The sequence below is a fragment of the Sebastes fasciatus genome, chromosome 8 (assembly GCF_043250625.1).
Source record: "Sebastes fasciatus isolate fSebFas1 chromosome 8, fSebFas1.pri, whole genome shotgun sequence".
In the NCBI taxonomy this organism is placed as follows: Eukaryota; Metazoa; Chordata; class Actinopteri; order Perciformes; family Sebastidae; genus Sebastes; species Sebastes fasciatus.
In genome coordinates, this window is record NC_133802.1 from 24,412,187 (window position 1) to 24,439,861 (window position 27,675).

General features: G+C 41.6%; 1 protein-coding gene across 1 annotated transcript; it reads left to right on the forward strand.

Annotated features, from left to right (window-relative positions):
• Positions 1-1,788: 1,788 nt before the first annotated feature.
• slc6a17 (solute carrier family 6 member 17) lies at positions 1,789-27,453 on the forward strand. Its single transcript, XM_074644530.1, has 12 exons — positions 1,789-2,189; positions 8,457-8,854; positions 12,529-12,686; positions 15,530-15,656; positions 18,082-18,263; positions 19,026-19,136; positions 20,825-21,066; positions 21,192-21,384; positions 21,544-21,736; positions 21,845-22,004; positions 23,570-23,732; positions 23,819-27,453. The coding sequence occupies exons 2-12, from the start codon at positions 8,554-8,556 to the stop codon at positions 24,179-24,181; spliced, it is 2,193 nt and encodes a 730-aa protein (XP_074500631.1). The 5' UTR covers positions 1,789-2,189; positions 8,457-8,553; the 3' UTR covers positions 24,182-27,453.
• The last annotated feature ends 222 nt before the right edge of the window (positions 27,454-27,675 follow it).

Below are 27,675 nucleotides of genomic sequence, written 5' to 3' on the forward strand. Positions count from 1 at the left end.
TTGACTCATTGATTGGAGTCCTCTACTCTATGTATACTACTACTATACTACTATACTGACTGTGTTTCCTGAGCGGAGCTTGTGAGGCAGAGAGAGAGAGGAGAGAGGGATCTTAACTACTCCTTTCCTAAGACCCTCTTTAACTATGGCCTACTATTAATATGTCTCTCTCCATCTTACCTTAATTTCAACCAATACTTTTGTCTTTAGTATTTTACTCTTACTTAACATTATGCTTAACTTCATTTTATTTCCTTTTTTTAAGCTAAGTCTATTATTTAATTTTATATTTTTTTCTCTATTTTATTATTTTATTTCTTATTTATTTACTTTTTAATTATGTATTTACTTTTTATTTATTTATTTATTTATTGTGACCAAGACCAACATGGGGTGGGGGGGTCCTCTTTCTATGTTTTTATTTCATGTCACGGACAATATGTTCTGTATTTGATATGATGACCTTTGCCATGTCTGCAAAAAAAAAAAATATATATATATATGAAAAAAACATGAGTTGTCTGAATAATGAACCCTTACATGCAAAATAGCAAAAATAAAAGGTCATGCAAACTTCTTTGTCTATTTAGTGAAAATAAAAAGCCACCCGTATAGAAGCAGGAGAAAAGAATAAGATGGAGTGTGGAGCAGCAGACGGAGCCAAGGGCAGGATAAATTGCGAGTGTCAGAGAGAAAAATGACTGTGCCACAAATTATCTACACTTGAGAAGCGTCCATTAGGAAGCACATGTCTTTTCACACCTGTTTTAGTCTACATCACCGTGGCCACAGCAGCAAATTCTGACACGTCTATTAGGAATTAACATCAAGCACTGCCTAATGGTAAGAGGTGTCAGGGTAGCTTCCATCAATGTAAAGATCAACTGATAGATCATTACTTATACTACTTCTGCAGATAATAAAATAAAAATAAAGTAATATTATTATCATTATTATTATTAATACTACTACTACTACTAATAATAATAATAATAATAATAATAAACAAACAAATACATAAATAATAGTGACAATAATAATAATAATAATACAAATTTTTAAAAAAATACATAAATAATAGTTACAATAATGATAATAATAATAATAATGATAATAATAATGATAAATAAGCAAGCACTGCCTAATGGTAAGAGGTGTCAGGGTAGCTTCCATCAATGTAAAGATCAACTGATAGGTCATTTCTCATACTACTTCTGCAGATAATAAAATAAAAATAAAGTAATATTATTATCATTAATTATTATTATTACTAATAATAATAATTAATAATAATTAATTATTATTATTACTAATAATAATAATTAATAATAATAATAATAAACAAACAAATACATAAATAATAGTGACAATAATAATAATAATAATAATAACAATAATAATAATAATAATAAACAAACAAATACATAAATAATAGTGACAATAATAATGATAATATAATAATAATAATAATAATAATAATAATAATAATAATAATAATAATAATAATAATAATAATGATGAATAAAATAAATAATCATTATCATAATTGGCATTATCGCTGCTGGAAAAGCATTTTGACCAATCCAAACAACCATTTGCACAAGCAGCAAATTCAATCAGATGATGATTGCAGGCTACCTGTGTAATGCTCTTATCATCATCCTGTGAACACTGCAGATGTTTTTTTTTTATTTTTGATCAGCTGCTGACGTGTGCACGAGCGGGTGAGTCAAACCTGCGTCAGACTTCGTCGTGACTTGCCATGGTAATTTCTCCAGTATACTATGGGGAGCTCATTTATCCCCACAACACACAGCACATCAATCAGCACGTGGAAACCAGAGGTGTGGGCATGCACAGAGCTGCTGCAGAGCAGAGCACACCATCCTTAAAAGGAACCAAAACAGCTGCATTACGCCTTTTTATATACCTGCACAAGTTAATGTCATTTACAGTATAAAGCAAACTTGTTTGCAGTGTGGTGTTGAGCTCCCTGCGTCACACTTTACGCACCATGCGCTCCGTGTGACTGGAAGCTGGTTTCGCATCTCTTTGCGCGCAGAGAGAGAGAGAGAGAGAGAAATGTTGTACACGGAGACAACAGAGACTGAATGAAAACACCGTTTCACTTTGGATCCACACTGGCAGCCTGACTCGGACGTCAAAATCTGCACATTATTACGCACACGGTAAGATCAACGCTCTTTTAACCATTTTTCACTATTTGATCCATTTAGAGATGCGTCTGTTTCTCTGTGTAGAATAAACCGTGCTGTCGTGCATCGCTCGAATAACCAACGATAATAATATAATTTTAAAAAGCCTCTTAAAATGACTTGATAGACACGAAGGTCTCTTCCACCTCTACACCTGACAGATGGTGATTTCACCGCAACATTGACGCTCATTAATCCTCCATGTTGGACGACATGGGGTGTCCATTTGGCTCCAATATGATCAATTCTGCAGGGGGCTGCTGATCACATGCTGACTCCTATTTGGGCTGTTTGCATCTCTGGTTTGGTATAATTATGAGATTCATTTGACCTTGACAAGGCATCAGAGGTTATATGCATGGACAGAGTCAGTCCTCGAGCTGTGTGGAGCTGAGGGATGCCTGAACATGCAGCCATGCAGGTGCCTGTTTTTTACCTGTCAAAATCACTGTGTTGTTCAGGATGGTAAATGGTAAATGGACTTGCATTTATATTAATAATTAATAAAGTTGTTTGAATTGAATTGAATTGAATTGAGTCCTCTAGCTGTGTGTGTGTGTGTGTGTGTGGGCCTGAGGGATGCCTGAACATGCAGCCATGCAGGTGCTGTTTTGTACCTGTCAGAATCACTGTGTTCAGGTTCAGGTGACTTTATTTGTACCCATAGGTAGATTTGTTTTGCAGTAAAAATAGAGGAGGGCATCAGTATTGACAATAAGGTAGAGCACAGACAAGAGACAGACATACCAAAAACATGACAAAGAGTACTCAAAGGCTTACTGGGATCAGGACCCAGCAAAAAGAAGAAGGCCACAAGATCAATATAAAAAAACACTGAAATATCAGGACAAAAAAGACACATTAAAGTGAAAAAAGGGATAAACTTTCCATAAATATGTGCAAAAGCTGCTAGGACTTATTTAAAGGAACAATTGAAGCTGGAACAAAGCTGTTCCTGTAGCGCTTTGTTCTACACCTTGGGACCATAAACCTCCGACCAGATGGGAGAAGCTTGAACTCACCAGACAGAGGATGAGAGTCATCGTTGTTCAGATATCAACTTCTGAGTGGCCTCTGCACAACCCCTTGTATATTTTACAATGACACACTTTTCTCTCTGTGATTGCTATACCTCTATGATTGACCCCTGCAATAGTTCCCATCAACCTCCAGCTTTGCCACCACATCTATCCATCCTCTGTCCGTCCTCACTCCTGCCACAGCGGCTCCATGCTATTTGCAGCCGATCCTCGGGGGGATATCATGTCTGTCCGATTGAGATGGTGAGAGGAGAGATAGGCGGCCACTGATGCTGCGGGGATGGCATTTCAATTTTGCAGCAAGAAGAGCCATTGCTTAGCAACCAGACGAGATAAAAGTGGAGTGGATCTTTGCAGGAGAAACACAGAAGAACCTGTGCTGTGTTACATCATCAGCACCAAACTGTCTACATGGAGAATTAGGATATATAGTTACAGGAACATCTGCCTCCCTGGATGCTTCTTTGGTCACATGGGGACCATGCAGGACCACCACTCCCATTTCTTTGAAAAGTAAATACTTCAGTCTCTGCAGCATATTTCCCTTTACATTAAAGCAGAAGTAGTTAGAATTGGGGCAAATGTGATTATGATTGTCACTATATCCTGACAGTACTGCACGAGACAGGTCATCTGAACAAAATCATGTGCCTCTGTGTCCTCCGGTGCTCCTAATGGCATCTGCAAGATTTCACAGCCGAGCTGGAGCCTTACCGTCTCTGAGCAGCTGTCAATCACTCACCAACTACGACCAAACGGTCAAACTAGGCAGCGCTGATCAAATATGAATCAATATTATGTTACGTTTATGCCTATTTCTTTCCTCAAATGTTTTCAGAAACATCTTGTAGTGTACGGTTTAGCTGTAAAATGAGAACGTTTATTGAGATCAGTTGAGGAAACACCAAGCACCGCCGACCAGGTGGAGCAAACTTTCTCATTTTACAGCTAAACAGTACACTACAAGATGTTTCTGAAAACATTTTATGCGAGAAATATAGGCATTACAGTGACATAATATTGATTCATATTTGATCAGCGCTGCCTAGTTTGACCGTTTGATTGGAGTTTGCGAGTGATTGATAGCCGCCTCCTTTGAATGAACAGCCAATAAGAACGCTCTCTCTCTCTCTGAAATGACCTGTGATTAGATTTTGTAAAGCCTGAAAACAGAGCCATGAGGAGGTGCAGAAGTCTAGTTATCTCTCAGAACACTTGAATTACAATATGCTGAAAGGTTAATATGGATTTTTTATTTAAAAGTATACTGCCTACTAACACTTTAATGTTCTCTTCTTTCCTCAACACCTAATTTCATGCATTTTATTCTCCACCACTTCTCGCCACTCACCATGTTTCCCTCTGATTGAGTCATAATCTGTAACACCGTCTTGCCCTGTACATGAAGTCCTGCCGTCTCTGTAATGTGCCATCTGTGTCAGCACATACTGTGAAGCTCTGAAAGTTGCTCAAATCAACATCGAAAACTTTCACTGCACTCGATTAGAAAGTCAGAGAGAGAATCCTGCCGGCCAGTTGTGTGCAACAAGCCGCCACCATCCTACCCCAAATGTAAGTGGGGCAGTTTGTTACTAACTATAGCAGTATTTCCATTCATAAGAAAAGTAGGGCAAACAGTCTGTCAGAGCTCCACTCCACTCTGCACACCTTAAAACTCTGCAGCTTGGCCCAAAAAACGTTGTTTGCAAACATGCACGTCACTGGTTCACACCTCCGTGGGAGAGCGTTCGATGGTGACTCAGTATTGTGTTGTAGACTGCTGTGGGAAAGGTCACTACTGTTCTTGGATCTATGTCGAGCTTCTCAGCCTCGGAGCTGCTGCGTGTCGTGACTGCAGGGGCTCAGCGCCACCGTTGAGGAATGTGATGTGCGTGCTGCTGGTGCGGCCTCCGGGTGGGCTTAGAGTCCGGCCGACTGGCAACCGTTTTTGAGAAGTCACTTTGAATAAAAGTCCGGCTCTGGTGATTTCAGTCGGCTGCATCTGTTTTCAGATTAAAGGTCTCCAGATCAAACACCTCTGGTTTCTGTTCGCTGCTCTTGAGCTGCCAGAGAGAAAAGTCAGACAGCTGAAATCTGTCTTCAAAGTCTGGTTTCTGTCAGCTCCTGTACAGCTGCTTTTTTTTCAGTATTCATCAAAGACTGGCCACTGTTAAGATGACCTTTAGTTAAAGTTAATGTGCAATTCTAACTGTCTCACAGTCTTTGAGGGTCAACGGTCCTCTTGTCATTTTGAGTGTTTAGTGCTTGCAGCTAATGTAAAAGGATTAGCTATCCAGTGTTTACAGGGTTTCCCGCAGTGAACAAGGCCATCTCCTCTAACATCATAAAAGAGCAGAGGTGCTATTTCACTCAGAAACCACCATCTATTTAAAGGGAACAGATTTTACACTTCTACTACTGTAAATGTGGGGGAAAAAAGTTGTATGAAGACTTTTGTGGCTCCAGAAGGAGCTGCGATGAGAGTGAGAGGAGAGTGATGTCACAAAAATGTGTTGGGGTGGAGTTAAAAAGAGGTGAGCTCTGCTTGAGGCTACGTTACGGTGACCAGACGATTGTCACGGTTTCAAGCTGGGTGTCCCGAGTCCCAACAAATATGTGTAAAACACGAAAATGTCCCGGTTTTCAACAGTCACTACCAAATTGTACCGGTTTTCACCACAATTAAAATAATAATAATAATGCATGTTTTCAGGGGTTATATAGGCATTTATCATGTTCTGTCACATGTGGTGCGTGCATAAGTGCATACGCATGTGCATGAACATGCAGTACACTTAAATGTGCAGTAGGCAGAATGTTTTTGTCATCGTTGGGAGAAAAATCCATAATAACCTTTCAGCATATTGTAATTCAAGTGTTCTGAGAGAAAACTAGACTCCTGCACCTCCTCATGGCTCTGTTTTCAGGCTTTACAAAATCTCAACTGATCTCAACATGGCTGCTGGGTCACAAACTTTCTAATTTTACAGCTAAACGGTACACTACAAGATGTTTCTGAAAACATTTGAGGTGAGAAATAGGCATTACAGTAACAGAATATTGATTCATATTTGATCAGCACTGCCTAGTTTGACCGTTTGATCGGAGTTCGAAAGTGACTGACAGCTGCTCAGAGATGGCAGACTCCAGATCAGCTCTGATTGGTGGTTTTCCTCCCGTCTGTGAAATCTTCCAGATGCCATGAGGAGCACCGGAGGACACAGGGGCACATGATTTTTATTTCAGATTATCTGTCTCAAGCACTACTGTGAGGATATAGTGAACTTTTATAAAAATACTTTTTTTAAATCATATTTGCTCCATTACTACCCACTGCTGCTTTAAGGGTCCCGGTTTGGGGGTTTTAAAATATGGTCACCCTAGACTACATTAGCCGCTGCTAGCGTAACCCACTGCATTGCGGGTAATGTAGGATACTTTTTTAAAAACTGTCTGTAGTGACTGAAGTCCTGTAGTTTTAACCGTTACTGGCTGCTAATTGTTGTTTAGACATGTGCTCCGAACAAACTATATACTATGTTCCACAACTTTATAACATGGCGTTTATTTACCTTACCTTTATCATGTCCGTCTGTGTCCGTCACTTCTAATAAGTTTTAATCTCTCAGTTGAGCGTAAACCCACGATGTCCTCAGCACAGTCAAAAACTGTTTGCTCATTCTCAATCTGTCCATCGTGAGTCTGACAGTGTTATAGGAGTGCCATGCTAAATCTGTGGAGAGCTCTTTTAATCAGTATGTCTATTGTTTAGCCCGTTTTCTACAGTGATCACAAGACAGGACATGTCAGGATCTGGGTGGCTCACTTCCTCTGTTAAAACAATAACAGTAAAATCCTCATTTATGCTGGAGAATCTCACACAGTAGCTCTTATACAGTATAACATACACCAGTTTCCCTTTGCGGAGGCACAACACACAGGATTGTAGGATTATTAGTGGATTGGGCCTCTGAAAACGTGACACATACCAGAGAACTTGGAGAGACGATAACTTTCCAGACGGGTTTCTCTTTTCAGGAGCACTGGACTCTTGGATTCTTTCATCACGGCCTTTGAAATGCTGTGTGATTGCAAAAAAATACAGAGGTTAATGATAACCGATGAAACCTGTGCTTAGAGGCTTTAGTTTTATTACATTATTACATTCTCCTGAGAGCAGCAGTCACACTGACAGACTGCTCGCTGCTGTTCATGCTGTTCACATGACTCAACTTTTAGTATAATGGGCTCTGCTGTGAAATGGATTGTAATTCAATATTTGTCTCATTCACCATAATGAAGTGGATTTCTGAAATACCTCGCTTATGGCTCTAAAGTGCTGCAGTTTAAGTACCATTTTAAAATACTCTATATACTATTTAGCAAACAGGAAAATCAGTGAACATGATGCTGAACCAAAATGGTTAAAGTTGCTGATCACAACTGTGTAGAGGGCTGCAACTAATGATTATTTTCATTATCGATTAATATGATTATTTTCTCGATTAATCGCTTGGTCAGTAAAGTCAGAAAAAAGTGAAAACTAGAATTACTGCCTCACAGTTGTACGCCTCCGCCAACCAGTCAAGTTGCAGTTTACATCCATGTCTGTGATTGTTTCATCATTATATGCTGTTAGACATTTGTGTGAAAATTGTCATAATTACCATGTGAATTCCTGAGTTATGGCCAAAAACGTGTTTTGTGAGTTCACAGTGATATTTCATCATCAAATTCTAATCAGTTCATCCTTGTTCATACACATAAAAACATCACCTATGTAGAGCTACAACGATTAATCGATTAGTTGTCAACTATTAAATTAAATTAATCGCCAACTATTTTCATAATAAATTAATTGGTTTGAGTAATTTTTTAAGAAAGAAATGTCAAACTTCCAGCTTCTTAAATGAGAATATTTTCTGGTTTCTTTACTCCTCTAACTGAATATCTTTGAGTTGTTGACAAAACAAGACATTTGAGGATGTCATCTTGGGCTTTCGGAAACACTGATGCCATTTTCTGACATTTTATAGACCAAACAACTAATAAATTAAAATAATCAACAATGAAAATAATCGTTAGTTGCAGCCCTACACCTATGACTTACTATGTGTGACTGCTGTGATAACATTTTATGGTTTAAGCAGAAAAAGTTACATTACATTTCCTGTCTCTCTCCAACTATTTCTCTTCACAGATTGAAGAAAAAAAGCACAACTTTATTTCCCTCCTCACCTGCGTCCAGTTAGTCACCTCCACCACCTTCAACCTGAAGGAGCCTCGGTGTTGCAGCCATGCCGAAGAACACCAAGGTGACCCAGCGGGAGCACAGCAATGAGCCGGTCACTGAGTCGGTGGCGGACCTGCTGTCCCTGGAGCACCCCATGGACTATAAGAGCAGTCAGATGAGTATGGGTCTGAGCCCCGGCTCCACCGCTCCAGTGAAGGCCTTGATCCCCTCCCCTGACCCCGACGCCGAGGACGGCCGACCGGCCTGGAACAACAAGCTGGAGTACATCCTGGCCCAGGTGGGCTTCTCTGTGGGCCTGGGTAACGTCTGGAGGTTCCCCTACCTGTGTCAGAAGAACGGAGGAGGTGGGTGGATGCATTTTAACACTTCAGTGTCTGAATCACAGAAAGTTTTGTGTAGCCCGATGTGCAAAGTGTAGAAACACTTCATGGGTTTGGAAGTCGGTTCCTAATTGGGCCACCCATGGGGAACATGTGTCCCCTCAGGGTGCCGAGTGATTGTTAACAAAGAAATGTTGTGTTGAGTCAGTGCTGTTATTTTTTTATTAGTGGCCAGATGGGAGTAGTTAACGTAATAGCATGTAACAATTTTATCCTTTGTTGAGATTTGCATTTTCACATCCACAGTCTTGATATCCAGGATACTTGGTGCCTTCAAATGAAACTCGTGTTCACAGTATGTTTGGCGTTGAAGTGGTTAAGTCGTGAGAACACCGCTGCTAAGCAACGGCAATATTAACGTTACTGTCGGCGTATAGAAGCCACAGACGCTAACAATTTAGCAAGCTGGCAAGTGGGTAACATAATGCAGGAAATGCAAAGGCATAATGACAGAGGACAAAGATGAGGCCGTTGGGAATATCAACATGTTTCTCAGACATATCAAAATTACGAAGAATTACAATAACGGATTACAATATATTAACTTAAAAAATAACTTCCATTGCCTCCGCCATTTCTGACAACGTCAACAAACACGTCACAACTCGTGAACTCTGAGCTTTCAGAAACGTTCCACTTGTGAATACCACAAGAGGGGGGCGTTCATATGAACATGGTAAACATGACCCCATTTGAGGGCACCAACTGTTCTCTGCCTGGCAACTATATTTGCTGAGTCATGATTTGATTGAGAAAGCCCACTGGTCTCTGGCGGAAAATTTAATGCTGACTTCTCATAAAACCTTCATTTGCATCGAATTACAGAAATAATTTAAAACTAATTCAGCTCTTATTTCCTCCACCAGATTTAGTCAATAAGTACCATTCTGTTGTTGTATCTGACTCACAAACACAAACAGCACTAACCTAATTACTCTAACCAGCATGTAAACATTTCATCCGAGGACAAACGGTGACAGTTTCAACAATTTAAAACATTGCACTTGTCTAAACTGCCACAACATCTCAGCACAGTGCGTTCAACATTATTCTGAACCATTAACCAGCTGCTTCTCAGGCAGACAAGAGGAGTGAGACAATGCTTACACACTGCAAAGTGTCTTTTCTAAAGTAATCCAGGATGTGATAAAGGAAGTGTCTATTTGCACCCGGCTGAGAATAGTCACATTACCAGCTTTTCAGCTATTTACACTAGTTGAATTTGCTACTTAAATTAACAGTAGTTAGCTCGACGAAGGGTTTTCTGCCAGAACCAGAGAGCCCTGTCTAGCAGTAATAGTCTAGTAGTAAGATAAAGAGTGACAAAGTGTGTACAGGGAGCAGGTTGTGGTGGATGAACGGGTCGTGTTCAGGACTTTCTCTCAGGAGGCCAAAGTTAGAGTCTAATTTTACACTTAAACTACCTAATATAGTTTTTTTGATTTTTATTTTCAGTTTGGTTAGGTTTAGGCGACAAAATTACATGGTTAGATTTGAGAAAAATATACATAAGGTACATATAAATAGTATATAATGTGTGCTCGGGTCGGGTGCAAATAGTATTGGGTGCTAATAGCATCTGCCTGAAGAAAATCTCAAATAAAGTTTGCTTTTATGTTTTACCGTATCATGTAAATACTTCATCATCGGTGGGTTTTGCTAGACCAGAATTTGATTGACAACATTTGCGTAGCTACACATAGCATCTATTCTCTGCCTCCATCTTCCTTCATTTTGATTAAAGGAATAGTTTGACATTTTAGAAAATGCGCTTATTCACCTTTTTGCCGAGAACAGCATGTGGGAGAGTGGTATTAATCTTCTCATCTAACTCTCGGATAGAAAGATAGAAAATAAGATTATTTATTAAGACTGAGGAATGATTTGACTTTTGGTGGAACCATATGGTGATGCTGCACCTCTCTGCTCAGTTCGTTGACGGGCCGCAGCCTCCTTCTCTCTGATAAATTGCGTCCTGTCAGCCAATTAGCCAACTAATCGTCCGAGTCAGAGAGGAAGCCTCTTCAGCGTTTCTCAGACTTCTGCCGTCAGCAGCTACAAGATGAGATAATTTCTCCCCCAGCAAGACGAGGTAACACGGAGGGGTCTGCTATAACGCTGTGAGAGCCTCCTGTTTGGTCTTTATTTGCTGTTCTAGCAGCCTTATCTCTTCGGTATTACTGGTTTAATGGTGAGATGAGAGGGTGGTGATGACTAAAATGGAGGAAGTGGAAGAGTAAATACTGATTTCCTGAGCTCTCAGACATTGTTGGTTCTACCCTGTGTGGGAGGTGTGTGTAAAGAGGGTATTTGAAATGCATGATATAACAAAGCTGAATCATGTGTGCATAATGAGTGTGTGTGTGTGTGTGTGTGTGTGTGTGTGTGTGTGTGTGTGTGTGTGTGTGTGTGTGTGTGTGTGTGTGTGTGTGTGTGGGTGTGTGTATCACCCGCTGGATTTGGACTCAGTGGGAGGTGCTGCATTGTCTTGTCTGGGCTTGTTCCAGAGATGAGGACAAACTGTCTCTTGTCCATCCTCATGTCCATTATACGTCCTCTTTTTCTGCCTCTCATTGTTTCTACTCAAGTGAAGGTTTAAATTATTGTCTTTCATCACAAAGATCATCCTAAAGAACAACTAACAACAATCAATCACAAGACAAAATAATGTTTTATAGTCCACAAGAAAGCCAACAGCCAATAGGAACGCGCTCTCAATGAAATTACCTGTGATTGGTTAAAGTCTCCAGTCACGGGCTAGATTTTCTAAAGCCTGAAAACAGAGCCGTGAGGAGGAGCAGAAGTCTAGATATCTCTCAGAACACTTGAATTACAATATGCTGAAAGATTATGGATTTTTTGCCCAATGATGCCACACATATACTGCCTACTGCCACTTTAATGTATTCTGAATTGATATCTCCATGAAGTAAAGGTCAAAGTGTAGGCCTATAGTTAAAATGAACAGAATCATCCTGTGGGTAACCATGTATATACTGAGCTAGATCTCCTCACCAACATGTTTTGATGTCCTCTGTTCTGTGTGTCTGCTGCTCAGAATAGACATCAAAGACCAGTGAAAGTAGGCAGCAGCACAGAAGTCACTTCTAATGGTCCAGATAATAATACCACAATGCAACACACCACTGTGTACCTGTCTTTGTTTCCTTTGTCTGCTGCAAGCTCTAATAGCCACTCACGACGTGATCAGTATTTTTGATCGAGTCATTTGTTTTTAGTCTGGAGACAAGCTGCTCCTCCTAGCTGTCCGTCACTATGAACCCGTCCTCTCTGGCTGCGGATGGTTTGGTCTCCATGGCGCCCCTTCATGTCCTGACGTCAGCAGGACGGACTGGACGTCACTTGTTGTCTCCGAGTGCCTTCTGCTCTCTCTTCTGCACAAAAAAGATGGTTATATATCTGAAAAAGTGGTGACAATGAAGACGAAGAGGGGGAGGAAGAGATGGATGGATAATAAAGAGACTCCAAAAATAGAACCTGACAGAGAATTTAACAATGCTGTTGCCTGCTGTTTTACAATGAGCGTTTGTCCTACATGGATTTCAAACATTCAGATAACCAAAGCAGCTGTTCACCCTGCAGTAATGCCTCTTTCCTCTGTCCCTCCACTGTCTCAGGTGCGTACCTGGTGCCCTACTTCATCCTCCTCATCCTCATCGGCATCCCGCTTTTCTTCCTGGAGCTGGCGGTGGGTCAGAGGATCAGGCGTGGCAGCATCGGCGTGTGGAACTACGTCTACCCTGAGCTGGGAGGCATCGGGGTTTCCAGTCTGATGGTAAAGCACAAACATAAACCCATTAACCAATTAACTCATCATACTGATCGCACTCTACAACATGGCATAAAATGGGAGGGAGTGGTTGTTATGGAACAGTTTTTCATTATTTATTCCCATTAAATATTAATATAATATAATGTAAATTGTTTTTTTCAACAATGTCCCCAGTGTTGCTTAAAGGTCCAGTGTGTAACAATTTGGGGGATCTATTTGCAGAAATGGAATATAATATTCATAACTATGTTTTCATTAGTGTATAATCACCTGTAACTAAGAATCGTTGTGTTTTCGTTAGCTTAGAAAGAGCCCTTCATATCTACATAGGGAGCAGGTCCTCTTCACGGAGTCCGCCATGTTTCTACAGTAGCCCAGAACGGACAAACCAAACACTGGTTTTACGTTGCCTGAAGGCCACCGTAGTTCTCTGACACGCTTGTAACTGTGGTAACGTGAGCCAAAGAGTGCAAAACCGTGGTATCGCCAGCAGCCGTCTGACTTCCATTGCTCCTAAAGAAGTGTTATCAAGGTATGGATGGCCTCCGAGCGAACAGCGTTACCACAGTTTTGGAAAGGGAGGAGTGAGTGGAGGGGTACTCAATTGGTTGCAATCTGACACCACACCACTAGATGCCGCCAAATCCTACACATTGTACCTTTAAACATAAGTATAATATAAATGTTTTCTTTCAACAATGTCCCCAATGTGCCTTAACATAGAATAGTATGCTAGATGAAAAGCTAAGGGATCGCCAATGTCATTGCAATTTATACTCTGGGGGAACATGTTTGTCTGTATACAAAATTTCATGGAAGTCCATCTGGTAGTTAAAGGTACAGTGTGTAGGATTTGGCGGCAACTAGTGGTGTGGTTGCAGATTGCAACCAACTGAGTACCCCTCCACGCTCACTCCTGCCTTTCCAAGACTGTGGTAACATGAGCCACCGAGTGCAAAACCGTGGTAACGCTGTTCGCCTTGCTCAGAGGCCATCTTTACCGTAATAACACTACTTTAGGAGCAACGGAAGTCAGACGGCGGCTGGCGCTACCACGGTTTTACACTCTGAGGCTTATGTTACCTCAGTTTCACAAGTGTGTCGGAGAACTACTGTGGCCTTCAGGTAACGTAAAACGTTAAAGTCTCTCTCTAGAGCCAGTGTTTGGTTTTTCCATTCTGGGCTACCTTAGAAACATGGCAGAGCAACATGGCAGACTCCGTGAAGAGGACCTGCTCCCTATGTAGTTATGAAGGGCTCATTCAAGCTAATGAAAACACAACAATTCTTAGTTTCACTTTATTTTACACTAATGAAAACATAGTTATGAATATTATGTTCCATTTCTGCTAATAGATTCCCCAAATCCACCCAACCCAAAAAATAGTCAGGACTTAAGTGGTGGGCCAACCGACTAACATTGCCATCTATAGAAAGTCCTAAATATTATTTATTAATGGTGCACAGGTCAGCAATAAGATGTTATACTTCATAATTAAAACATTTCCGTGGCCAGATTGTGACCCCAGATGTACTGCACACACCCAAAATCCATTGGTGAAACATCACTAATAACATTAAAACCTTTGTAGGCTTAAACGATGGCTGTAAAATTGTGGTTTCATTCACAAGATCAGCAGGAAATCATGTCAATTACAATGTAATCCAGTGGTTTTCACCATGGAAAATGTCCAGTAGGGAGGTGGACTTTGCTGGAGGAGAGGTTTGAGAAGTTTCTATCGACATTTTGATGCTTTTTCCCTCCATGAAAACTTCCCATTGGAATATACTGCAGGTGAAGTTGACCACAGCCGCTCTCTCTCCATCGCCTGTCTCTTTAAAGGATCCTGTCCTATTGAACTGTTTGAGTGCCTACCTGATTTATTAATGACCTACTGATATTTGAGGTCTTATTATTAGTGGAAAAACTCATGACATATTGTTTTCCAGTCAGCCATTGAGACTGTAAAACAATAAACAGAGCTACAATTTCAGAGAATGCGCAGCAACCTAAGAGACCTTTTGTGGACTCACAAACTGATAAACTTTTTTTAATTATCTTTTAATGGCTTATCACTGATCTGTTAAGCATTATTAAATTATTGATTATAAACCTAAATTGGTGATCATTTATGATCCCTTTTATTTAATGCCTTAAACAGTAACGTTGTACCATAATTATTGTACACATGATTTGAAGAAATGCCTTTTGGATTGGTGTTGTATCTAAGATTTTCTCACTTTCACTTCTCCACTCGAGAGTTGGACATGTTATGTGCAGAGACAACAAACGTGCTGCAGAGTTCAGTCTACTGGACTCCCCCTCTGCCTGCTCGTATTACTTCCTCTTGGTATTTTACAGCGAGTGACGTGCAAAAAGACCACCGTAGCTTACTGTCATAATCTGTCCCCATCATCTGCAGGAGTAGTGACCCAGTATGCACCCATCCCATCAGCATAAAACAGTCAGTCAGGGATCGAATGCGACTGTTTGTCAGTCCGTCTGATCGTGATTTCATCAATCTAGTGCAGAAGAGGTGGTGGGGGGAGGCCTGGCCTGGGGCAGTGAGGCGTGTGGCAGCCCGGATGTTGCAGAGGGAGATTCAGCAGCTATAAATACCTCGTCATAGAGGACCCCGGCCTCGGCTGGTGAGAGCAAACAGCTCAATAATTCATCCACACTCCATCTTAAGCTGTGTGCTCAGCGTCTGCGCCCTGACTCAAGAGGAGGCGTTCACCTCAACAAACTGCGTGCTGTTTGTCCCCTGTGTGTGCTGCTTGTGTAGTTTAGTGATTGTATTTTAGGAATGATAAGTATTGCTGTTTTCTCCCGTTTCCCCCCCTAGGTTTGCGGTTTCGTCGGCCTCTACTATAATGTGATTATCGGCTGGAGCATCTTCTATTTCTTCCAGTCTTTCCAGTATCCACTGCCTTGGGCCGAATGCCCCATCGTGAGAAATGGATCCCAAGCCAGTGAGTTTAAAACACGCGATGCACCGCACAACGCAGCTGCAGCTACTGTATAACAGAGATGAGCAGCAAAAGACAAGTGCCCATACAATAGAGCCCTCGACACCACATAGAGGAAAAATTAATGCCTGCAGAGTCCTGCAAGACTATTCCATATTCAGCAGAGTATCTCAGCATGCATACACACACACACACAGGCTACGCAAGGCGGTGCTTAAAGCTGCAGAACGTGTCTTTGCATTGAAACAGCTTGCCGCCTCGCTGTGGATCTGCAGTCACGCAGCAGCAGCAGCGCCTCTGCAGGCTAACAGAAAAGGGTTCGTGCTGCTCTCTATAGTCAGGATGGCCGTGTACATCATCCCACAGAGCAGCTCTGTTGGCGAGGCCGGTCAGATGGTACGACCAAGCCAGCAGTGTCAGGACCTCGAAGGGCTGGCGGCTCGTAGCCTGTGGTGGAGGCACTTGCTGGTTCTGGCAGAGTAAAGGGCATCAGCTGAACATTAGAGGGCAGGATGTCAACTGTGCTTATGATTGCGGAGGCAGCGAGGATGCTGTGGATTATCTAGGATTCAGTTAAGCTATGTGCAGAGATAGAAGTACAGTAACTAAGTACATTTATATTTGTTCTACTTTGTACTGCTGTACTTTCTACTCCACTACATTTATCTGACAGGTAGAGGCACTTTGCAGGTTAAAGGTACCCCGTTGTGTTCGATGTTTTAATACGTGGGTCCCAGTTTACGTATCTTGTGCACGCACACAGAGATGCACACGCACTTGGGTGACACGATACATATATACACACAACAGGTGGTGGTAATGCACCAAGAAACACAGCAATTCATCTGCAAAGGCAGGCAAGAAGTAGACCGCGAGCAGGTGAAGATGGATGTAAACTAGGCTGCGTTCACATATTTTTCTTTTTACTTTTAGAACATACTGCAGCTGCTCTTACAAAGTACGTACTTTTGCATAAAGTATACACAAAATTGGAGCATACTACTTCATCATAACATTGCACCTTGAACTTTGACCCTCTTGCTCATATATCTGCTGGGCAGAGGATTGTGGGTCAGAATAGCCAGAAAAGCATGCTGGCTTGCATTCTGGTAAATGCGACCAGATGTAGTAGGACATACTTGTATTTCTGGCATACTGCATTTGACATACTACGTATTGGGACATACTAAATCTTTTTCTGGCATACTAAAAAGTATGGTAGTATGGGTATTGGAGTGCACAGCAAGTGTTAAAAAAATCTGCTTTGCAAATGTTTTATGAGAAAAGAAATGCAACTCCACCATTAAGATTTTACATTCACAACATACACTGAAAAATCTCCATATTAGCAAGTCATGTCTGTCAATTATTTAGTCTCAAAAATCTGATAATTTCAACTCTTCTCTAATACGAATGAACTTATTTAAAGAGTCTTCTAGAAATGAGTGTCAGTATCTTGAAATAAGAGAAAATAATGCTGCATTGAATCAAGAAAAATGACAAAATAAAGAAAATAAGGCTTTTCTGACTTTTTTTTGCAGTGTAAGATAGATTTAAAAATATGAGTCATTGTTATAATTCAGGCTGTTATCACACACAGTTTGTAGCTAAACTTACGAAAAGTTCATATATTTTAACATGTATCCAGTGAAATCAATTCGTATGTAATTCACATAATTGTGAACCAGAAAGTAAAAAGAGCAACGAACACTGTGGAGGGAGGAGGTCGGGAACACCAGCCTTTTGCTCAGGAGACCGGTGTTCGTACTCCGTGTGAGTCACGGAACTTCGGCACTTAAGTAACGCCACTTCCACAATCCTAAACCTAACTAAATAGTTTTGTTGCGTAAACCTGAGGAAGTTGTTTCCTGTGAAGATGGAAGTTTATTTTGAAAAGACTATATGCATGTAATGAGCGGAAATTGACACGTGTTGCTGGACATTTATAGGAAAACATGAAAATTGAGGAATAACTTTTCGTAAGATTTCATATGAACCGTTCGTTATATGATGTTACGTAGTATAATTATAGCACACAGCTGCAGTGCACATAGTTTAATTAGCTAAAAGTCAACATTAAGATAATGCTTAAACATGAACGCACCAGTAATAATAAATCAATGAATTCAACATTTTAAAAGGGGCCTTTCTGCATGATGTGTACCTTACTTTTAATACTTTCACGTACGTTTTGCTGCTCACACTTTTGTATTTTTAGTCATATTTTGAAACCTGGACGTTGTGGTTTTTGCTCATTTTTCTTCAGCAAAATATACTGCTTCAGTACATTATTTGACAGATAAGATTAAAGAAATACTTAAAGTTTCCTTTAAAACTTCTAACCAAAATGTATGTCCATAATTTATTATGTATATCTCCACTGTGGCAGCACTGTTTATGCCATTTGCCCTCCTTTTCCTCGTTGTAGTCGTGGAGCCGGAGTGTGAGAAGAGCTCGGCAACCACTTACTTCTGGTACCGCCAGACTCTCAACATCACCAGCAGCATCGACGACACGGGCGGCCTGAACTGGAAGATGACTCTGTCCCTGCTGGTGGCGTGGATCCTGGTCTGCCTGGCTGTCATCAAGGGCATCCAGTCCTCTGGGAAGGTACGGGGTCTCCATGGCTTCGCAGCAGGGGCCGAGCCTGACAAATACAGAGAGATTACCACACCAGACTCTACATAAAGATGCATCATTTCAACAAAAGCTTTACAAATCTAGCTTTATATCATATCAGTGAGTGTTTTATTCACTCTGCTAATGCTTTTGAGTCAAAGGTGAGACGCTAAAGCCTCTCATCAGCACTAGTCTATTTTTGGATCTCATCTATATTATGGAAGGGAGACACATGCAACATTAATAAGCTTGAACTGAACCAAGCAAAGACCGGTTCAGGATGCAGATGGAAAATGCTTCATTTGGCAACAACTGCAACAACATCCTGTAATCTCCTTCCAGAGAGTGAGTCATGCACCGCAGCGCAACATCCAGCCCACATTTTCAATAGGAAAATACACCGATTGCCAAGGTCTGACACGGTTTTATAAACATTAAACGTAGTAATCCAATTATCATCGTCAGTACTGCAATGATTCCCCGAAATGCTGTAGGAAGGATTTTTGACTCATCTCTCCAAACCTCAAGGAGTCCTCTCTCCACATTTGGTAAGATTTCACAGATTCAGTGCCAAGCGAACACAAAGCAGTTTGGGGATTGATTCATTGATTGTGTGGGTGTGTGTGTGTGTGTGTGTGTGTGTGTGCGTGGTTGCAGTTTGGTCCTCCTCCATGTGTGAGGCCTCAGAGAGAAGCGTGTCCATGGCAACACTGTATTGGACTATCTCTCTCTCTCTCTCTCTGTCTCTCTTAGGTGATGTACTTCAGCTCTCTCTTCCCGTATGTGGTGCTTTTCTGTTTCCTGGTGCGAGGTTTGATGCTGAAGGGAGCGGTGGACGGCATCGCTCACATGTTCACCCCTAAGGTGAGAGTAAAAACTAAAAAGAGGCAACTCTTACACAGGGTCGTCTCAGCAGGATTTGGATTTTCACAATTGTTATGTCCCCAGTGTAGGGGAACCTAGACATAACAAAAACTAATACAATATGCTTAGCTGAGGTTCTCCACAATGTAATTGTGGTGTGCTGGAGGTGAAAGTATAGTCTTAATCTCATGGGGGGTTGCAAGGCCTTCTTGATTTTTTAAGGGGTGTAAGACAATTATACAGTTTACTAGGGCTGTCAAAGTTAACGCGATAATAATGCATTAACGCAAATTAGTGTAACACCACTAATTTCTTAACGCAACTTACAATATTTTAGGTTGTAGCAGGCTCAGTTTTAAAGCTAGAGTGAAGATACTGGCATCATATGAAACTAGAAAAAAATAAATAATCTATTGGTACCCACCATGTCATACTAGGTTGTCACGAAGGAGGTTAAATAACGCCACAAACAAATGAGGAAAAACTGTCATGGCCATTTTCAAAGGGGTCCCTTGACCTCTGACCTCAAGATATGTGAATGAAAATGGGTTATATGGGTACCCAGAAGTCTCCCCTTTACAGACATGCCCACTTTATGATAATCACATGCAGTTTGGGGCAAGTCATAATCAAGTCAGCACACTGACACACTGACAGCTGTTGTTGCCTGTTGGGCTGCAGTTTGCCATGTTATGAATTGAGGGTGTGAGGGTTTCTGGACAATATTCGTCATTGTTTTGTGTTGTTAAATTGGCCCACTCCCATGTTGATAAGAGTATTGAATACGTGAAAAATCCTTCTTCAAGGTACATTTTGAATAGATAAAAATACATACATAAGATATGTACAGTTGGCCTATATCTGAGCATTTCATTCATTTCTGTGAAGAAAACTAAATGAAATTGTTATTTTTAAAGCTTGACACTGAACTAAGTAGCCTCTGTATGATTGTTACAAAATTAAAAAATATATATATACATAATATAGACAAATAATTGTATTAAAAGTTCCTAAAAATATCTCATATCTGATGCAATATTCACAGGAAATAATCTGCTCAAAATTCATCCAAATTGCTCGTTTTACACAAACTTCCTGCAGTTATTGCGTTCACTATTTGGGTTAATTGTACAGTTTATCAGTTGTTCTGTACTTTTATTGTTATGAAAAAGGATGGGAACCAAACAGATATGTAACATAAGTGACACTTTGTCTGTGCGAGCTGCTCAGCCGTGATGGTCGATGGTCAGATCCACTCACACATAACTGTCATTAATATCCACATGGTGTCCCGTGTTGGGTTGATGTACCCCTCTAGTGGTGAATATGTAGAATCACACGGAAAATTTTAACCTGTACTGTGTTGTTTACTCTATATGATCATACAATGTGAATTTAGTAGTTGGGCTATCTGCTGTAACAGGAGTAAACACATGGATGTCTCTTTTACTCTTACATTATTAATTATTCAAACTAAAAAATATTAAATTAGAGATAAAACCAGATGAGATTTCTCTTCTTTCTCAGATTTTCCAATTTGTTATATTGGTGGTGTATTTCTCACAGTAGCTTCAGTCAAGTCTTGAATGTCATTAAGCTATTTGAGGGGATAACCTCAACATTAAAGGTTTTTTTGAGAGGATAAATGACAATAAATACAAAATTTTTTCCCCCATTCTCCTCTGTAGCTGGAGAAGATGTTGGAGCCGCAGGTGTGGAGAGAAGCAGCCACGCAGGTCTTCTTTGCTCTCGGTCTGGGCTTCGGAGGCGTCATCGCTTTCTCCAGCTACAACAAGCGAGACAACAACTGCCACTTTGATGCCGCGCTGGTCTCCACCATCAACTTCGTCACCTCCATCCTGGCAACTTTAGTCGTGTTTGCTGTCTTGGGGTTCAAGGCCAATGTCATGAACGAGAAGTGTGTCGTCGAGTGAGTGCGTCGTACCGTAACCGATGCTACCTGACCAATCTCTTTTTGCCACCATTGTTACCATCACACCACCTTTACTCACTAACACGTCCTTCTTCTCCACATCTCCTATCTTCCATGTGCAGTAATGCAGAGAAGATTCTGGGCTTCCTGAACACGGGTGTGCTGAGCAAAGACCTCATCCCTCCTCACATCAACTTCTCCCACCTGTCCTCCCAGGACTACACAGAGATGTACGGCGTCATTAAGACGGTGAAGGAGGACGGCTTCGGCGAGCTGGGCCTGGACGCCTGCTTGCTGGAGGACGAACTCAACAAGGTCAGAGCGGGAGAAATCACACACTGAAATGAGATTGTGATGTGTTTAGATATCAAGATGTAGTTCGTGTTTAAGTGATGATATACGACAAGTTGTCCTAATATATAAGATAACCATCATCAGCCACCTTTGACCTCCACCTCCTTCTCCTTCCTCCAGTCGGTTCAGGGCACTGGTCTGGCGTTCATCGCCTTCACAGAGGCCATGACACATTTCCCTGCCAGTCCCTTCTGGTCCGTCATGTTCTTCTTCATGCTGATCAACTTGGGTCTGGGGAGCATGATCGGCACCATGACCGGCATCACCACACCCATACTGGACGCCTTCAAGATCCGCAAAGAGATCCTGTGTGGTGAGTCTCTTCATTCTGGTTATCAAACACAAATCCTCTTGTACTTGATGAAATTGAAAGTGTTTGTGATTCTCACTGAATGTTTCTTCTTCTTCTTCTCTTTCTCAGTGGTTTGCTGTGTCATAGCCTTCTTTTTGGGCCTGCTGTTTGTGCAGCGTTCAGGGAACTACTTTGTCACCATGTTTGACGACTACTCGGCTGGTTTGCCTCTCACTGTGGTGGTGATCCTGGAGAACATCTCTGTGGCCTGGATCTACGGCACTAAGAGGTAACAAAACTGGATATGTAGACTGATTGGGATTGAATTCATTTTAAGGCAGCATGTAGACATTTGCAGTGTCTGGTCAATTGACCCTTCGCTAAGTCCTGCCCCTCGAACGCAGACTGGCCAATCATAGTGTAACATTGGCCAGCTTCGACCAGGGTCCGACAACTATAGAGTGTTGCAGGGATGACGTATTTCTGTAGGAAAACCAGGAAGTTAGCATCACCCTGGTTCCCTCAAAAAAAAGCCAATGGGATTTTTCCATTGGGTTTTGGATTATTGCAGAAAATAAACTCTGTGGTAAACAAACATTTATGATACTTGCATGTTTTGTTCAGCAAGATAATCTTAACAAATGAACACCACTTTCATGATTATTGAAGCGTGATTGTAATCGCCGGAAGTGAAAAGCTAACGTTAGGCTACAAAAAAACTACACAACGGTTGCATGAGCGCGAGTATAAACGCAATGAGGCTGTAGAGGCGGACGAGTCGGCGTGATGATGTTTAGTAGTTTAATTTAGCTACTTGTTAGCAACCGCCTTTTTAAAGACACGTAAAAGCTTTAAAATTCACGAGTGGGATATTTACTGACGTATTTTATGTTTTAGAAAAAAAACGTTAAAATCTCTTAAGCTTGTGTTAACCACAGACCTTATTTCAGACATCTAACTAAAAACCCATTGACTTCCAATCCAGATGAGGGGAACGGAAGAATGCTAACTAATTTCCAGGTTTTAGGACTCATTCCTGCAGCACTCCTTTATTCAAAGGGGAAAGTTCACCAACATCTAGAGGCTAACTAATTGTAACCACGCTAGCAACTCAAGGGATGAGAACATGCAAAACTAATGTCACTCCCATCAGCCTCAGCTGTAGGCTACTTTGTGTTTAGTGCTATAATTAGCAAATGTTTGCATGCTAACACGCTAAACTAAGATGGTGAACAGAGTAAACATTTCCTGCTAAAACGTCATTGTGAGCATGTTAGCATTCTGACATTAGCGTTAAGCTCAAAGCAGCTGTGCCCAAGTACAACCTCACAGAGCCACTATATCATGGCTGTAGGATTCTGTGTCCGACATCACTCCCTATTTAATATCTAACGCACAACATTTACTGTCCATTGAGTGTTCAAATCAAATTTGTGTGCAAATTTATACACTATATATTGCCCTCAAACAAATAAGTAGTGTCCATGTGCACTACTTTCTACTAATAATCCCACAATACATTGCTTCACATGTGACACTCACCTGTGAGTGTTGATGCAAAATGATGATGCTTCATGAGTGTCCAAAATCTGAATTTACTACTCACAATAGAGTGTCCATTATATAAAAAGTAGTAGGGGAAGTAATTCCAGACACAGCCAGGACAGATATCAACCAACAATGGAGCTTTTTCACAGCAGACATTTTGATCTACTAGGAAAAAGCACAGGTGTAATTAATAACTGTGATGATGGGTGCAGTTCATTTAAGGACTCTGGTGTTGTGCATGTTTGCTCATTGGTAACGGGGATACTTAGATGGATTTCTGTCTCTCCTTCTTTCACTTATTCGCAGGTTCATGCAGGATCTGGAGGACATGCTTGGTTTCAGGCCGTACTCCTTTTATTACTACATGTGGAGGTACGTGTCGCCGGCTATCCTAGTGGTGCTCATCGTCGCCACCGTCATCGAGATGGCCGTCAGTCCCGCAGGATACAACGCCTGGGTGGAGGCTGAGGTCAGTTGCTCTTGTTTATGTGTGTTTCCACAAAGAAAGAAAATATTTTTCTTCATCCTTTTCTTTCTGCTCTCTTTGTTTGCCAGGGCGCAGAGAGTTTCCACAGCTACCCTCCCTGGGCTTTAGCCATGGCCTACTCCCTCATCATAGTGGCCATGCTGCCTTTACCTGTTGTCTACATCGTCCGCCACTTCAACCTGATCTCCGACGGCTCCAACAAGCTGTCCGTCTCCTACCGCAAAGGCATGATGAAGGACATCTCCAACCTCGAAGAGCAGGACGAGCAGCGCTTCATCCTCAACAAGAACCCCAGCGAGGCTCCGTCCCCGATGCCCACCCAACGCGCTTACCTGGGCCCCGGCGGCACCCAGGAGATGACCAACACCAACTACGGCACCAGCACCAAGACGGGCTACCAGAACATCGGCTCGCCCGAGTCTGAGCTATGATCCAGTGAGCTCATAGATCCTCCCGTCCGTTAAACGACCCCAGCCCTGCTTGGAGAGAGGGAGACAGAGGAATAAAGGGAGGAAGGAGAGAAAATCCAATGCCGGTTGTTGCAGCGTTCATCACACCTTAACTACCAGAGCTGAGTCCCTCTATCCCCCCTTTTCTGCCCCAACGCTCCTCGCCTGTGATTCCCTTCTTCCCCGCCGTAGGATCCATGCTGCCGTCAATCCCAACCATAATGAAGGGATGATGAGAATGTGAGTCCCACCAGATATGACAACCTTTATCCATCTGTCAACGTATTACAGGGGCAGAGAGAGAGGGAGAGAGGCAGGAATGAAGCTCAGAAAGGCCCACCGAGGGCTCAGATACAGGCTGTTTTGTAATTAGCCGAGGTTAAGGTGTGTGCAGCGCTAACATGCTTTACGTTGTACTGAACCGCGTGTTCACCAGTTTGGAGGAGGTTATTTTTGAGACAGTTGGATGTTCCTAGATCTATAGGAGATCATCATCTTATTCTGGTTGAGTTGGAGAAGATTGTTATTTGTGGGGTTAGGATGGAAGGAGACTCAGAAAAAAAATATATTTTCATGATCTGTATCGCCGTACGAGAACGTTTCTCATCTAGAAAACAAAATGATGCACCCATAACAGTATGTATAAGTGATTCTGGTAGTGTTAACAGTGTTACAAGCACATTACATCTTTATCGTGCCTATCATGCATCAGCAATAATAACCAGTCAAAGTAAAACTGTGGATCTCCTTCTATCCCCGCTTTCCCCACCGATGTAGAATACTGTACATATGTGTTGTGCAATTGTCCGAGATGTCACCGTAAACCGTGTATATACACCACAGTAGTGCAAAACGAGGGGAAACTTTTTTCCCCCTTTTCATTTTCTTCTCCACCCGAAGCACAAACGCCCGCTATCGTTTTAGACCATCTCTGAGCCTTAACAGAGCAGCACTTATATTTTAATCAACCTCGACCAATGAGGGGCTGGAGCTGTCGCCAAACAGCACCGCACTACATCGTCTTTGTGCTGCTCCGGTCGCAGCCGGTCTAGACAAAGCTTTTCCATTTGAATCAATCATTTTAATCAAACGTTTCCATTTGAATCGATGCCTCAGAAGGGCAGAGGTGGCAGTGCAGGAGCAGAGATAAGCAGCAGACCGAGGAGGAATTGGAAAATGTGTGTTGCCGAATGAGAGCTCCCGGTGACCCTGCCTCTTTAAAAATAGAGCTGCGTTACCTAGGGGGAGCCGTGGCAACGCACCATAGATACAGATCCTCTTCTGATGTGGAGGAGGAGGAGAGCGGACACCTTGCTTTGTCTGCTCCACCTGCACGGCTGTTTGTTCTGCAGTACACAGATGAGACATTTTACAAGAATATTTATCTCTAATGTTCAAGAGGTTCACTGCCTGTGGATTTATCATACGTCAGCCCTAAGAGGAAGATGTTTGGGTTTATACATTCCTCAAATTGTGACCATCATTTCATAAGCACTACAATTTACACTTTGATGTCTTTTTGTGAACTGAGGTGTGAAAACTTAAAGCCTTTTTTTGTAACGTATAATCTTGTATGACGATGTATGTTTAGGGGTTATAATGTGGAAAATGTGCAGTGATATAAATGTTTGGAATAAGTGGTAATACACAGATTTGACCACTGGGTGTCTCTGCTGGCCAACAGAGGAGCCGATGACTCTGTGTTTTGTGGCCCCTCCCTGAGACAACACCAGTACTTGAGACTGAACAGATGTAGTGTGTGAAGCACAGTCAGTCACATTGTATGGTGCCTGAACAGGATCTCTGTTGTCTGTTTGCCTTATGCTTTTGTCAGTTTGTTTTCTCGGTCATGTAGTGCGTTTGCGTAGAGTTTGGACCAACGTCTCGTCTCGTTCACTTGAGCACTTTAATTAGGTAGAGACCCTGGAGTTGTTTGTTAATAAGTAGCCTACGGTTTTGACAAAAGCTTTGTCATTAATCACATGAATGCTGTCACAGGTTAGCAATATTTATATATAGAGAGAGAGATAGAGGGCTGAAGGCACAATACACAAATGCATCGCAAGCTACTTTACAAAAACATCTTGTTTCCTGTGTGTTACTACGGCAGATCTTTGACATTTTTAGCATTTTAACAAGTTATAATGTTTCATTTTGCCCCGTTATCACACCGATGTTGATTGATGCTAGGTCCTCCCTATTTTACGTAATGCAAGTCTTGACCAATGCCTACGCTGTTATGGTCATGTGACCGCTTACATCTGCTCAGGTTTCAGGCTACAGTAGCTGTGATATATTGCTTGGTATATAGTTTTGTATACTGAAGTGATGAATCGTATAATTCCTTACTGATCTTCCACAAACACCTTTACATAATCATCTCTTTTCCCTCCTGTCTTTCTTAGATTTGCATGTTCTTTAAGTAGAGAAAGTCTGCATTACAGGGAGAGAAGGGTAGTAATACATTGCAAACAAAACAATAGAAAAACAAAGGAATCTTTCCACACTAGTCTCCCACTAAATCACAGGAAAAGCAGTTGCTCTCCATCCTGAATGCGTAAGGATGTTACAAATGAACATGTAAACACGCCACAGACAGATTATAACCTGTTCAGTCGCTAAATATGCAGAACTACCGTGATAACATGCACAAGAAACTAGATTTTTTTGGTCATATTGGCTTGTTACATAAATGGCACATAACCTCAGGTGAAGGTACTCACCTGTACTCAACTTGCAGCTTTGGGGTTAAAGAGTTAAAGCACATTTATGGAAGAAGCACAGGAAAGTGAGCACAAAGGAGATTCATCAAAGCACCAGTCAATGAGTTAAAAATAGAGTCAGTGTGGGTGAACTAGATGAGGAGACTTGTGGATTATCGTTATGATCTGATTCATGCATCCTCCAAGGGGGTCGCTGGAGGATACTACGTCTGCACACCGCCGTCTTCACTTCTGTAGCTACAGACTGATCTGCACAATGAACACATGAGACAAAACTGAGCTTATAGTACTTGTGTGGAGGAGAGAGCACAATCAAAACACACAAGTTTATATAGTCTTTTGGAAACAGCATCCACATGTTTAAACCCCTGGCTTGCTGCAACTGATTCGACTGTTATCAGGCTGTTAAATGGCCGTTATCGGTCATTATAAGCACCATATATGTGGGTCAGTAGGGGCCTACTACGTTGTAACAGTGAAGCAAAACTTAAAAGCAACATGTTCTAACATTTTGTAAAACTGAAACGTTACGATTTGAACACAAGCAAGAAGGCTTCTTTAGATTTAGGCAACTAAAACACTTAGTTAAGTTTAGGGAAAAACATCATAATTTGGCCATAGACTGTATATAAGAAGTGGACGTAGTCATCGCGACGTCACTCATTGGTCACCCAATGTTTGTGGACTGCTGTTTTAAAGCCTCGAGTATGGCATTTTGGCCGTTGCCATCTTGGTTATTTGCAACCAGTAGTG

Bases quoted from the DNA above. Each gene is read 5' to 3' on its own strand.
- slc6a17 (XM_074644530.1), top strand. From the start codon at position 8,554: ATGCCGAAGAACACCAAGGTGACCCAGCGGGAGCACAGCAATGAGCCG. The intron at 8,855-12,528 runs GTGGGTGGATGC...CCACTGTCTCAG, and splicing joins GTGTCAGAAGAACGGAGGAG to GTGCGTACCTGGTGCCCTAC. The intron at 21,385-21,543 runs GTCAGAGCGGGA...TCCTTCCTCCAG, and splicing joins TGGAGGACGAACTCAACAAG to TCGGTTCAGGGCACTGGTCT.